Below are 14,639 nucleotides of genomic sequence, written 5' to 3'. Positions count from 1 at the left end.
ATGCAAATTAAAACTTAACAAACTCCCCTTCGGCAATCTGTGATGAAATTATACAATACAAGTTAAAGAAATAAAAACAAATCTAATTTATCCAAACTCAAACTAAATGTTTGTCTCTAGCATTCCTTGTTAAACTTATTTCCAGAAATCAAAATACCAATTATAAAAGTAAATGAACACAAGAAATATAACAATTGAAACACACTATCATGAATATGCTAGCTAGATTGAAAAGTAATACTAATGTTAATCAAAACACTTATTGAAACATTAATATCACAATCTTAAAAAAATAATAATAATAAAATAAAATAAAAATAAAAATAAAATTAGTACCAAAATTTTTTATCTAATGATATGGAATGCCATCATCTCTCCCTTACTGCTAACCTCCCTACCCCCTAAAATGTCATTTTCTAATGTCATCATCTCTCTTTCATTTTGTCACAAAATGACAAAGGGAACTATATCAAATGCAATTATTTTTCTTCTCACCCTCTTTTTTATTCATATATCATTATCAAAAATCAACAACAATAAATAATAACTCAAAGATGCAGTTGATAGCACGTACAAGCATAATCAATGATCAATAAATGTTTCCATGTACTCATTTCAAGTTAAAATAGACTAAATTATATAAGTGATCCATGTATGCAAAATGTCACTAATCCCTTCTATACAGGACATCGGACCTTAATTTTGTGAGAAAGAATATATTAAACATCACTGTCAAAAAGTTTTTCCCTTTAGTTATGAAAGTCAAACCAATAGTAGCATATTAGGACCTATAAAAACGGCTCATTTTTATGCATATTTTTCTTTTCTCCCTCTATATTTGAGCATAATTTTTTTAAATTTTTTTTAAGCTTATCAATTTTTTCTATTCCATTCTTTTTTCATCTTATGTGCAATATTTTTTTTCATTAAGCGACTAAGATAATCATTGTAACGAACTTTAGGTCAGTTAACCCTATTTAGATGACCATAGACACCAGGTTAAGAGAAACCTCTCGAGTTTAATTGCTCGAGTCAAATAGGTTTCAAAATAAAGTATGATTTGAAACAGTTTTTCTTTAAGGAGATATACTGGAGTTAGGTCTATTGAATTAAGATCAATTCATGTTCAAAATCACCTTAACAATATATAATTGTCATTCCAAATCTCACACAGGTGGTCAAGTTTCACTCACAATATCATAGTGTGTGCAGTATAGATGGTACATAAAGAAGCATATGCTAAGTACTCCATAAAAACGTAAACAAGTAATGAAAAATATGCTACTGCACATCAATTAACCTTAACTTGGTTACAACACACATGTTCAAGTAACTCATATATCATGCTATAGTATAAAAAAATTATCCTTTTTTTTTTCTTTTTTTAATAGATAAAACATGAATGCACCAAACACACAAAATAAAAATAAAAATATGCAACACATAAAATGAAAAAAATGTACATATGTCAATGCAAACAAAACACGATACATGCTTAATCATAAAGTTGCTCTTCCCTTGAAGAGCAACACAACCAGCATCATCAGAGCATTTCTCTGACTATAGAGATCACTCTTCTTAACCTAAATTTGTCTAGTAGAATATTAATTCTGGGTCAATTGAGTCACTAACTCGGTCAATTGACTTACTTGATTGGTAAAAAAGTCAATTCGACTATCAAAATCTCAATTTCTATTTCTAGTGAAATTAGGGATAAACTTAGGTCCAAAATTATATGATCGCTGATATCTATTCCTAGGTTGGTAGGCCTATTTCCTTGTTTAGGACTAGGAACATACTTAGGCTGGTTGATGGCAGGGACAATAATGATTTTGGAAGTGCTAGCTCTATTATGACTAGTTTTCTTATATCCTAGACCTCCCATTTCCCAACAGACTTGTTCAATCCTAAAAGATTGCCTAGTTTTTAAGATCCACTTAAGAAGGAATGTTGTTGAGTATTGGATTTCTAAATGTCACTTGTTAGGGTTTTAACCTTAGCCTCTAAGTTCTCTTTGACTAATCTTAACTCACTAAAGCTTTTGGTTGACCCCTGAAGGTCATATATAAATCTCTGTTTTTGGTATTTTAAGTATATTAATCTTCTTAAGCATGAGTTTATTCACCTTCTTAATCTTAAGACTCTCCTCAAATAATTGATGATAAGCTTCACGAATATCTTCCTCATCTGCAAATTCTTCCTTAGAGTGCTCACCACTTTCTACTTCCTCAACATTCTTATCGTTCTTATCGAATTCACTCCTAATCCTAGCAATGAAGGCCATAAACTTCCCTCTCATTATGATTGGACTTCTCACCTTGATTATCCAAGCTAGACTCGTCATCAGTAAGAGTTACATTCATAGCTTTCTCTTACTGTTAAACTTGCTCCTATGAAGTCTCACAGACTAGGATCTCCTTTTAGATTCACTAGAAAGACCTCTATGTCTCTCTTGGGACTTCTTTTTATTTCTAAACATTTTTTTCGAAATCTCTTAGAAAAATAAGATATCTCCTCATCATTAATGGTCTTTGTCTCAGTGGAGTCGTACTCTTCTTTCCTATCAGTGTTCAAGGCTATACACTTGTTCTTCTGAGTTTAAGATATGCTCACAAGCTTTAAGAGATCCTATTAATTTTTCAATTTTAATCATGTCTAAATTTTTACTCTCCCCGATAGCTATGATTTTAGGCATAAATTTCTCATGTAAGGATCTAAGGATTTTCCGTTTTTCCTTAGACTCGGGAATTCTCTCACCTAAATTGAAACTAGAATTAACTATCATTCAAGCTCACATAGAAGTCATTGAAGGTCTCATAATCCTTCATATTAATCTCTTCAAACCTACTAGTCAACACTTGTAACTTAGAGTTCTTAACAGCGTGAGCTTCCTCATGTGTGGTATCCTAAACCTCTTTCGCAACCTCTCACATAGACACACGCCTAAATTCTTTTGCTGATACAGCCATAAATAAAGCATGTAAAGCTTTCCCGTTCAAATTACACTAATTTAAATTAGTCTTCGACCTATTAGCTATAGGAGGGGGGTGACAACACCATTAACGGTCAATCATACCCATCGATTTCAAGAAGGCTCTCATTCTAACTTTTCAATAGGCATAGTTGCTGCCATCAAAATATGTCTGAACATACAATGAACTACTCATCTAGAAAACTAGGGTCAGAATTGTATTTTGACTTTCATACCACATGAAAGTTCAAATTTACCGAATATTTAGATCCAATGTACAGAATTACACAAGAAAAAGCAACAAGACACTTTTTAATTATTCTAAATATTTAGGTATTCAATTTAATTTTATCCTATGTTGAATTGTCACGATAGTAAATAAACTATAAATCATATAAGATTTGTTGACAAGGAAAATCCTTCACATAATTAAAAACTTCGGAACCAAGTTAATGACTTTCATTATAAATAATAATAACTTACAATATGATGCAGCCTAGAATAGACTTGCTGATCTAGTTTCTGTGATCTCCAATACCCGTTGGAACATATTTCACTCACACTTTCTCTCGATCTTTTAAAATTATCTATCTCATGTGGATTATCAAGAACACTTTGTTCTTGTACGTACTGTTCTTGTGCTTTTGGTCCAATCTCCTTCAATTTTCAGCAACCTTCGAATTCTATTAAGAAAGTGCCTTCCTAATTATATTTAGGAAGTGTGTATTTTAGATTATATGATTTTGATGTTTTTCCCAACTTGTGGTTTATCGATATCAAAATGAAGAATTGTTGTTTGATCTCCATAGAATATTAAGACGGTAGAAAATAATAATCAACCATCCTTTTTCATGAGGTGGGACTTATGTATTTATAGTAGAGAGGTATTGAGTTAGTATAAGATAGATAGAACTCTTGAAAATTGCGAACTAAGGTTTCTCGAAAAACACTGCCTCTTGAGCACGACCAAGTGATAGGTGTGTGTGTGTCGCTCTAGTGACAGTCAGGCGACAGGCGAGTGACAATGATTCTATTTTGGATGCTCAAGCATCAGCTTTGCGATAGACTAACATAATTCTAGCGACTCTTTTTTCATGTTTCATACTCGAACCCAAAAATTCCTAATTCATCTATATAACATTCCAAAAGACTCACTGACTCTTACTACTTTTTTATAATAATAATAATAATAATAATAATAATAATAATAATAATAATAATAATAATAATCATCTTGTTTGTTTAAAGAATAGTCAATACAAAATTAAAACCTAATAAGACGTATCATCAAGTGTTTCATTACTTGAATCGTAGAATTTTCAATACAATCTTCTAATGTATACAGCTACAAATCATTTTATCAAATATTTATTTAGTTTATATTTGATGGAGATTAAAATTTAGATTTGAATTTAAATCAAAGTCAACAATTAAATTTAACTACATATTTTATGGGACCTACAACTTTTTAATTGCAAATTTCATCGTCTTTTATCAAAATCTATTAAAAATCAAATTTTAATCCCCATTCAACAGGATTTAATGATAGCAACGTAGAATTTTCTAGACCAAAGGGGGAATAAAAAGACTGTAAGATTATAACAAAGAAAAGTTTATTATTCGGACAAAGTCAAGCCAATAAATCACGTGACGGAAGTCACGGAACCATGTAATAGCCGAGGAATGTGGTCGAATCTTTATGGTTTCTAAATTTCCACGAGTTGAGTGGGTGTGAGAAGTGTGGGGTGCGTGGGATTGGGGACAATTAGGTCAAAAGCATGGAATATTTGGACACGTAGAGGTAATATTGGTAAATGGAGAAATGAGTGTGTTGTGAACTTCTGCACAACTACTCCAGCACTCTTTTGATCATCGTGCCCTTTACATACATTCAAAATTTCAAATCTTGAGTAATGTCGGTTTCAAAAATTTCAAATCTTTGAGTCATATATGTATGGGGTCTGAAAGGACTAAATATATGCATATAAAAAAAGATTATTAAAAAAATAAAAAATAAAAAGAAGAAGAAAAGACTTTCACATTTTTTTAATTCTTTATATTATGGAAATCTAATATTTTGTGATGTGAAAATATCGCCCTCGACAAGAATGTACACGTTCATTCTTTTCTAAAGTTCTTCATATATTTTATTAATAGAGTTACGATGATCAATATAAATCTTGTACATCTATGTAGCTAACATTATATGCAGACAGGGTGAGAGAGACCATAGGGATGATGAGACTAGAAAAAGTTAAAGAAGATATTTGTGTTCATATAATTGTTTTAACATGGAAGTATATAGATAAAATATGAATTCACTTATGAAGTTTAGCCAATTTTAATCAGAGATATAGTTCGATTAATCAACTTTTTATCATTATGATTATTGCATGGGTAACCCTCATCAAGAAATTATTAGTTTTTCAATATGAATTTCGACTTTCTGTGTCACTCAAACCCTTTCAAGAAAATAAGAAAAATTGAATTCAGGCAGGGGCTGAGGAAGGGGTAGGTCTGGGCCAGGGCCAATAATTTTCTTAGGGAAAAAAATATTTTTTAATAATAATTTTTTTTTTTTTATAAGAGAAACTTTCATTTTTTTGTCTTTCATAAAATAATATTACATGTAAATAAAAAACTTTTCAATTTTTTTCAACCACAAATTTGTCAAAAAATACTATTTCAACCATTAAAATTTGACTAAGAATTCAATTTTCAATACCATATATTCCATGTAAAGTACACTCGTATAGAAAATAAAATTTTCGAAATATGAAACTTGGTATTGAATAAACACTTTGATACTCTCAACTTGCATATTCCACATGTATGTCTAAATTTCAATTAAAAAACTGAGCTTCCATTATAAATATGCCAAACAAAAATTCATTAGTAATGCTAGTTTAGGTGACACTAATGTGAATTAATTGATATGTAGAATTAAATAACTCATTTAATTTTACATTTCATTTAACCAATCATCTAGTTTTACTTAGACTGGCTACACAACATTTTTGAATGTACATCCCTGTTTGATCTCCATTAAATTAAATTATATCACATTCCATTTTTCTCTCTCTTATTTTCAACCACACAATCTTCCATAAAATAATATTACACGTAAATCGAAAAAAATTTCTCTTTTTTCAACCACTCATTTTTCTAAAAAATACTATTCCCCCCATTTTCATTTTCATGTAATGGGGATCAAACAGGGGCTAGGCTCATTTGGTTGATAATCCAAGTATATGTGACATTAAATAATAGGTACAATTAAATACGTTATTTAATTTTACATTTATTTAACCTATCATCTAACACCACAGACTCAACTTATAATATTAGTAGGGCGAAATAGCATTACTAAAAATTTATAGAGAATACTGAATACTTCGAGATTAATTGAAATTTCTTCCATTTCCTCGAAAACCAACCATTCCATTTCTCATTGGATACCTCCATTATATGTCTGTACCTATTTTTCTCATTCCCCATTACAATGATAAAGAAATCTCCCCCAACCCCCAGTGGAGAAATCTGTAATTCTTCTGTGTACTGAAATACAGAACTTTTTCCACCCCTAGAAACACTCCTTTTACTTCCTCCTTTCCCATAGCATTATTTATCTGCAAGTATTTGTAGTTTCTGCAATTCCTTTCAATTTTCAATCCTCGAGGTGTCCTACAAGAAAAAGCCTATTCCTCCCCTTCTCTTTTTAGATAACCATGCAAATCATAAGGTACTCATTATATAATCACAGCTTAACCCTCTTTTCTTTATAATTACTGTAATTTATATTCATCTTGATATGATCATGCTTTTCAGCTCAAATCAGATGATCAAAAGAGCGGCTTCAACGATGCCTGATCTGTCATTACAGATCAGTCCACCCTGGATGTCGAATTCCCCGAGATCTACGACTCGTTCTGCTAGCAGTGAAAGCGATCCAAGCCAAGAAAATGAGTTTTTTCACCCGGAAAGGAGTTCCAGAAATCCATATGTTAAGCCCAATTTGAGCCTAGGGTTTAGCCCTATACCAAGACAGTTTCAACATTACCAGCCGCAAATATATGGGCGTGATTTTAAGAAAAGTTGCAGAATGATGAATGGGATGATAAAAAGAAGTGTTAGGGCTCCCAGAATGAGATGGACCTCGACCCTCCATGCTCATTTTGTTCACGCAGTTCAGCTCCTCGGTGGCCATGAAAGTATGTATCAAATAAATTTGATGTGTCTGAATTATTGAAAACTATACATTTTTAAAGTTTAATCCTATGTTTGGCTCATTGTTTCTAGGGATTTATAAATACTTTGGTCAAATAACTTTTTACCTATGTATTTTGCAAAACCTATAATACTATCCACTTTTTCACCACTCATTTACCACGGTTTATAGACACATCATCAGACGTAGTTTTAGATAAAATGGTTAAAGAAGTATGAGCTCAAGTCTGACCATAGAACATTTATGAAAAATTGTGCAAGTATTGGGCCGTTGTTGAGTAAACCGTGACTCCTCACTAAAAGTTCAGCATTTTATATGAAATGGATCAACGTGGTATCAAAGTGACAAAATTGCCGAGTATAAATATCTGTTTATGAAAACTTATGCATGTTCAAAAAATTATGTTTCACCTCTAAAAATTTAATTTTTTTGATGAGAGATGGTTCAAAAAAATTTCTTGCACAAATTGCAATTCAATAGAAGATATTAATTTCTTGGTTTTTACTTTGTGACTGCCTTATCTATGAATTATTTTCTGGGAAAATCAGTTCCAATATTGTCCTTATTTCCTGATAAATATTACAGGAGCAACACCTAAGTCAGTTCAAGAGTTGATGAATGTCAAGGACTTAACCCTAGCTCATGTGAAGAGTCACTTGCAGGTGGGGTACTGTTTTCAATCAATTTTTTCTTGAATATAATCACGAAAAAATTGGGGGGAAAAAAAATCATTAGTTTCTGAAATTTTTTGCACTGCTATTACTCGTGAGAAGAGGAGCAAAGAATACAAGAAGTGAAGACAAAAGAGCATCTAGAGAGTAATCTTAACAAAGAGGACTTCTTTCTCTAATCTTTTTCTTTATGTGGGCGTTCATGCAGATGTACAGAACAGTGAAGAGCACTGACAAAAGAGCAGGTATGTATAATATTTATTTGGATTTTGCCTCTTTCGGGGTCCCATTTCTATTTGTCTTTCCATCATCCTCTTTGTTTGTGCTCCATAATGATGTTGGGGAGACAAACTTCTCTTAGTTGGTCTACTCTGTTCCGAGTCTCAAATAAAATTCAAGGGAAATGCTATTTGTACATTTGGATCGACGGATTAGCGTCAACCTGTAAAAGTAGCATATCCCAAAACTTAATTACGGCCATACTAACTTAGATAAGACACATCATCATAACTAGGCCCTTGTTTGAGAACCATTAAAGAGAAATTTTTTTTTTTAAGAAATTTGTTTAAGAATATTGATTTTTTGAAAATGTGTAGTTAAAAAGTAGGACAAATATTGGATCTGCATGCAAAATATTTTATTGTGAGAAAGTGTGGTTGAAAATGAGTTTGAGAAAAAAAGTAGTTTTTTAATTGTCAAACATGGACTAATATCAATTGATCTAATCCATGTTTGATTTAGTTAGAAATTAATTTTCTATTTAAATTTTAATAAAAATTAAGAGAATAAATGATTGAACTATAAAATGTGATTGAAATTGAATTTAGAAAAAATGAGTTTTAAAAAAAGGAGCGAAACATGAGCCTTATCTCATCTAAACTATAAGATTGTACACGATAATTGATAAATTTTGTCTTAGTTCATCTAATATAAGAATAATGTTATTAACATATGTAAGTCTAGCATCAATCTAAGCGCTTGTTTGGTAGAAATGTTGAGCCAATTAAAATTAATTTTTTTATCGTTATTTTACTATTCCAACTGTCATTTTTGAATTCTTCTCTCACAGGTAGAACTCACTTTATCTCTAACGGTCAAAAAATCAATTAACAAAATTCCCACCAAACAAGCTCTAGATAACAGTTGAGGTCCATTTAGACTTGCCAATTTAAGAGCTTGTTTGGTATAGCTATTAATCCAATTAAAATCAATTTTTTGACCGTTATTTCACTATTTCAGCCGTCATTTTTGAATTCTTCTCTCACAGGTAGGACCCACTTTACCTCTAACGGTCAAAAAATCAATTATCAAAATCTCTACCAAACAAGCACTAACTTCACTGAATCATTACAGGTGGACTTCTATGTAATAATGATTCATTTGATAAGACTTTTGAGAAGTCAAAATGAGTTTTTAAGATCCAAAAATTACTTTTGAACTCGTATAACAAATTTTATAAAAATATTTCATCTAGTTAGAAGAATTTATATATAAAATTGGTTCAATGTGTCTTTCTATGAAAACATTTTCAAAATAGGAAACTCTTTTAAAAATTCGGATGCATTTGATTTGCTATTTTTAGGTCTTTTTTAGTTTTACAAAATATTGAAAATGTGTTTAGTCTATATCTTTGAAAATTCATTTTTGAAAACACGAAAAAGTTTATAGCATAAAATTCAAAATATTTTTTTTTTGACGTTTTGATTATTTACGGTGCAAATTCTGAAAACACTCAAAACATAGAAACACAAGAGTTTAAATAAAATTTTATAAAATAAATTCTAACAAATAAAATTTAATTAAAAATAAAATTGATAAATTATCAAAAATAAAATTCTTAAATTTTTTTTATGAAAATCACTTGATAAATAAAAATAGTTAGATCTGAATTATTATTGAAATAAAAATTTCTCGAAATAGAATTTTGTAAGAATAAAATTATAATTATGAAAAAATAAAATTACAAAATTTCTAGAAAATAAAAATTATAAAAAAATAGTTCAAACTCTTAATAGTTATTCACATAATTATTTTTTTTAAAAAAATCTATATGTATATAAACGAACCCAAAAATAAATAAATAAATAAAAATTCAATCCACATTATTTACTTTAATTTTTATTTCCTATATTTTGAAAACTCAATTATTATTATTTCTTTTTTTTCCCAATTTTGTAATGAGTAAACTATTATAAAATACACCAACTTTAAAATGTACATATTACTTAATAATATATTAATATAAAATTATTTTATTTTTATTCGATATTCAAATTTAATAGAATAAAATGTCATAAAATAATTTTTCAAAATTTCAAACCAAACATATGTTACTAGTTTTCTATTTTGAGAAATTATTTTTCAAAATGCCAAATTAAACATGTTTTTAGAAATCTTAAAATAGACAATCAAAACAGAAAATTGAAAATGAATTTCGAAACTCAAAATTAAAAATCGAAACACATACCAAACAAGCTCTTAATTTCCAAACAAAAATTAAGGTAACTTTCTCAAGAAATTTTTCTACATGAAGCCAAAATAGAAGCAAAAGTAAAAGTTATGTCAAATAGGTTCTCAAGTGATGCAAAATAAGATTACTCTATCCTAAAAGCACATAATTACTAGTTAGGACATAATTATCTTAGGCAGACATGACGAATGGAGAATTTTGTCTAAATTAGTCGATCTAGATTGATTTAAATAGAACTAGCATGAAAACTAATAAATTTTGTAGTTGATTTAGTTTATTTCTTTGTCTTAACTAACACATAGTAGTTACGACTCAATTAATAAGATTAAACAGGATAGCTGATATATTTTCTCAATTGTATTCGTTAAGAAGTACCATGAGTGTGTCTTATAAAGCAAGGGCAATGGCTTCATGATTTATAAAATGTTGCAGGTGAAGGGCAAGCAGAAATGGGACTGAAACACAAGGCAAGGATTGAAAATGAGGGAGGACTAATTTTTGATAAGGATATAACTAGCAGTTGTCACTCAATATTCCCATTACAACCACCAACTTCATCATTACCTTCAACTACATTACAAAATGCACAGAGGTGAGTGCATTCTGATGCTTCACTCTTCTTTTACTTTTCTTGCACATGCATTTTTCCATCATTATTACTCTTTTGGTGTTGGACCAACGAATGCACTTATAACACCGGTTCTACTTCATTTTCGAAGGAATAATGTTATCTAGTCTCAGTGATGTTATAGCACCAATCTAGGAGGCCACATATAATGGGTTCAATTAAATGAATTATTTGACATTATATTTAAATTAATTTATTATTTAATACCGTGCAGTTGCAACCTAAATTCATGTTTGACATATGGTGCTGAATAACATTACTCTTTTGGGAGTCCAAAATTATATCACTAGATATCAATTTACATTACTCATATTTAAGGTCTTACATCCAAAATATGAATATAATAATTAGCACAAAAAAATCTTGATTATTCTTTTAAGGTAAAATTTCAAAATTCACTATGACAGAACTAATCTTCCGTTCACAGAAGGCAAGAATGTAGTGTCAAATTATTTGTTTGTGATGACTGATGACGTCGGTGGACATTATATCAGTAGATCAGTTATGTTCAATACGATATCAAATTTAACAAATTCGAACAAATAATTTGATCCAGAATTGAAGGTCAAATAGTCAATTTAACAAATCTCCATAACGTTGTAATAAAGGTTCGTTTAGCTAGCCCACTGCCCCGCAGTGGTAGGGGTCCCATGTAAATAGTTGAGAGATTATTCAATGTTCCATTTTATTAGAGGTTGACTCTTCAAATTCTTTCAGCAGAAGAGAATAGAGATGACAAAATGGGTCCTGTACAGAGAGCTCCTCTACATAAAAGGTTTGACCATGTCTGAGTGTCGTGTCGACTTGTCATTGTAACTGAGTAGTGTCGGGTTCGATTGTGGGGAGCATGTGACTTGTCTTGATCGTGTTGCTAGAAAGAGTTTGTAATCCTTATGGGACCGTCACAGCCCGTAGACAACTATAATCGAGGATAATTTAACTAAGTTCCTGTTTGATGGTCATTAATTGACAAAAACAAAGTTTAGAATACTGAGTTTTTAAAGAAAGTGTTATTAAAAAGTAGGAAAAAGTTTTGAGTTTTACTTGCAGAATATTTAATTGTGTGAATGTATGGTAGAAAATGAGTGTAAAAAAAAAAAAAAAAAAAAGAGTTTTGAAATAAAAGATATCAAACGGGGACTAAAATTTGTGATTTAACATGAACAACACATCAAAGATAAACCCTATTTCTTGTAATATATGACTGAATAGGATTAATATATTATGTATGCACAACGACATAATTTTTTCTTTCCAAAATTGATAATATAGGAAATAATTTATGGAGTATTTTTTAATAGTACATTTTTCAAGGTTCATAATCACAAATGCATCGTTACAAGTTTAGAGTTCTTTATTTTCTTTAACTTCAGTCTTCTAGACTGGTAAAGCTCCGTTACTTCATTTGCTTGGCTTTGCACATCCCTATCTTATATATCTATATATTTTTATTTATTTTCATATTAGTTAAAACTCCACTTTCAAAATTTTGTTTCAATACAAAAAAAATCTATGTTTATTAAGTTTCAAACACTAATAGGACTATCTACCGCAGCAAGGTTTCATGGGCATCCTCATCGCCTGAAGAATATGCATGGAGCCTCTCAAGTCAAGAAAATGCCTCAACATTTTTTCGTCACGTATTAAATGTTACCAAGGTATAACTTTTATTTATTTGACAATTGTGAGTCTACTTTCATCATTTTGTTTAATTTACGGTTAAATATGCTCACAAATTATTTTCTTGAAAGGTGGATGGACTTGAGGAAGCCCACGACATGTCAAAAAAGGATAAGCTAGACAGTTCAAGTAGCTCATCATCTTCTTCTGCTTGTTTCCTTAATCTTGAGTTTACACTATGAAGCCCAAGCTAGCAATCTTGAGTTTACACTATGAAGCCCAAGCTAGCAAATGAACTACTCGAAATCCTTCATTCTCAAGTGCTAGAATGCGTTGGATTAATGTTTGGGAGATTCCCATGAAAATGTTTAGAAGATTTCCCTTCACTAAATAAAATATTCTTTTCAAGAGTTTTTTAATTTTATTTTTTGGAATTCCTCTCTAATTTTTCAGTTCTTACCCAATATGATTGGTAGATGTAGAAGGCATATTTAGTATATAGCCTCTGCTTGGGTTTCATTTTATTTTGTTAAAATTCTACTTTTCAAGAAATGAGTAGTTGATAAGTAGATAGTAAATATGGGTCTACGAAACATGTGGTTAAAATTATTGTTCGACTTAGAAAAGTAAAATTCTAAAATAAATTGAAACCCAAATGGAGGCACAATATTAGTAGATATTGTCTAGAATTATTGACTATTTCACCCTGCCAAATAAATAAACTAGTAAAGTAGAGTTAGAGAGTCCAGATTATTGTTTTACAAAGACTATAATTGGTTTCACTATACCTAACTTCTATTTGAGTAAAATAAAATCAATTGTTTGTGATAATTAATCTAAAAATAATTAAACTACAAAAATAATTAAAAATTGTACAAAATCAAATATTTGGATTTTAACTTATGTGCAAAAAGTGTGAGTTCTTGAATTCACCATGGTTAATTTCCTTAATCCCAACAACAATCAATTTTGTGTATCCAGGTGAATTCAGAAAATTAGTTGATTTTACCTCTCTTAAATTCAAACTAAAATTACTTAATTATGTCAATTCATTTTATTTGTGTGTGAATTTGAATAAGTCTTAATTAAGCGCATTCAGTCATAAATAAATCCAACTAAGGACCACAAAGTTAGTAAAAGTGCATCTCTATAATCTATCAACATTATGATTTTCAGTACGAGTCTTAAGGAATAACTCAACTCTTGACTCATTATTGATTACAAACGAATGAAATAGATGCCAATTATTTTCAGAGCAGTCATGATGGATACCAAAGTAGTAGCGAGTTAAGTAGTAATGGATGGAAAAAGAAGGGCAATGGTAGGTCTAGATTAAAGTCTAGGACTAAGGTTAGAAAATACTATAGCTGTGAAAACACAGGACATTTCATAAAGGATTGTCATAAGGAGAAAGGTAAGCTATAGGTTAATGAAAGAGATAAGGTCTACGTGTTATCCTCTACTTCCGATATAAATAACGGTGAGGTATATATGATTACAAGTCTCGTTGCATACACTGCTGATTGAATCTACCTACTAATTCCCGCATGCATGAGTGAATACTTGATTTTGGTGTATCTTTTTCATGTGACATCTGAAAAGAATTGGTTTGACAACTTGCATGAATATAATGCTGGGCATGTTGTGCTGTGTAATAACTTTTCCTATATGATTGCTGGAATTGGTGATATAATATAAAATTTGACATTGGCTTTGTGTACATTTTAAAGGATGTTAGCTATATTCCTGAATTGTCTAAGAATCTGATTCTAGTAGGGAGACTTGAAAATGATGACTTCACTGGTAAAATTGGAAATGGAATGCTAAAAATGATTATTGGTGCATTAGTTTCTATTAAGGGAACTAAGAAAAATGACATTTACATCACTACTGGGGAAGTGATTAGAGGGTTGAACTCCTCTATTTCTTCTGCCAAGGTTGATCACACACATACATGACATGATAAGTTTGTGCATGTAGGCATTAAGGGACGTAAGCTACTTAATGAAAAAGGTACATTTAATAATGACTGTGTGTCTGACTTGTTATTT

General features: G+C 30.3%; 1 protein-coding gene across 3 annotated transcripts; it reads left to right on the top strand.

The window, feature by feature from the left end:
- The first annotated feature begins 6,422 nt into the window (after nucleotides 1-6,422).
- Nucleotides 6,423-13,007, top strand: LOC111383624 (probable transcription factor KAN4). Of its 3 annotated transcripts, XM_023007741.1 has the most exons (7): nucleotides 6,423-6,713; nucleotides 6,800-7,182; nucleotides 7,785-7,861; nucleotides 8,079-8,115; nucleotides 10,773-10,932; nucleotides 12,509-12,626; nucleotides 12,720-13,007. In XM_023007741.1, exons 1-7 carry the CDS (start codon nucleotides 6,700-6,702, stop codon nucleotides 12,828-12,830), a joined length of 900 nt encoding a protein of 299 aa, XP_022863509.1. In that variant the 5' UTR covers nucleotides 6,423-6,699; the 3' UTR covers nucleotides 12,831-13,007. The 3 variants fall into 3 exon arrangements, with proteins under 3 accessions (XP_022863509.1, XP_022863510.1, XP_022863508.1); XM_023007742.1 differs by lacking the exon at nucleotides 6,423-6,713 and having other exon boundaries at nucleotides 6,783-7,182; nucleotides 12,524-12,626; XM_023007740.1 differs by lacking the exon at nucleotides 6,423-6,713 and having other exon boundaries at nucleotides 6,783-7,182.
- The last annotated feature ends 1,632 nt before the right edge of the window (nucleotides 13,008-14,639 follow it).

This window comes from Olea europaea, unplaced genomic scaffold, assembly GCF_002742605.1.
Source record: "Olea europaea var. sylvestris unplaced genomic scaffold, O_europaea_v1 scaffold2727, whole genome shotgun sequence".
NCBI lineage: Eukaryota > Viridiplantae > Streptophyta > Magnoliopsida > Lamiales > Oleaceae > Olea > Olea europaea.
Note: the sequence above shows the minus strand (reverse complement) of the source record. Positions and strands in the feature narration are given on the sequence as shown.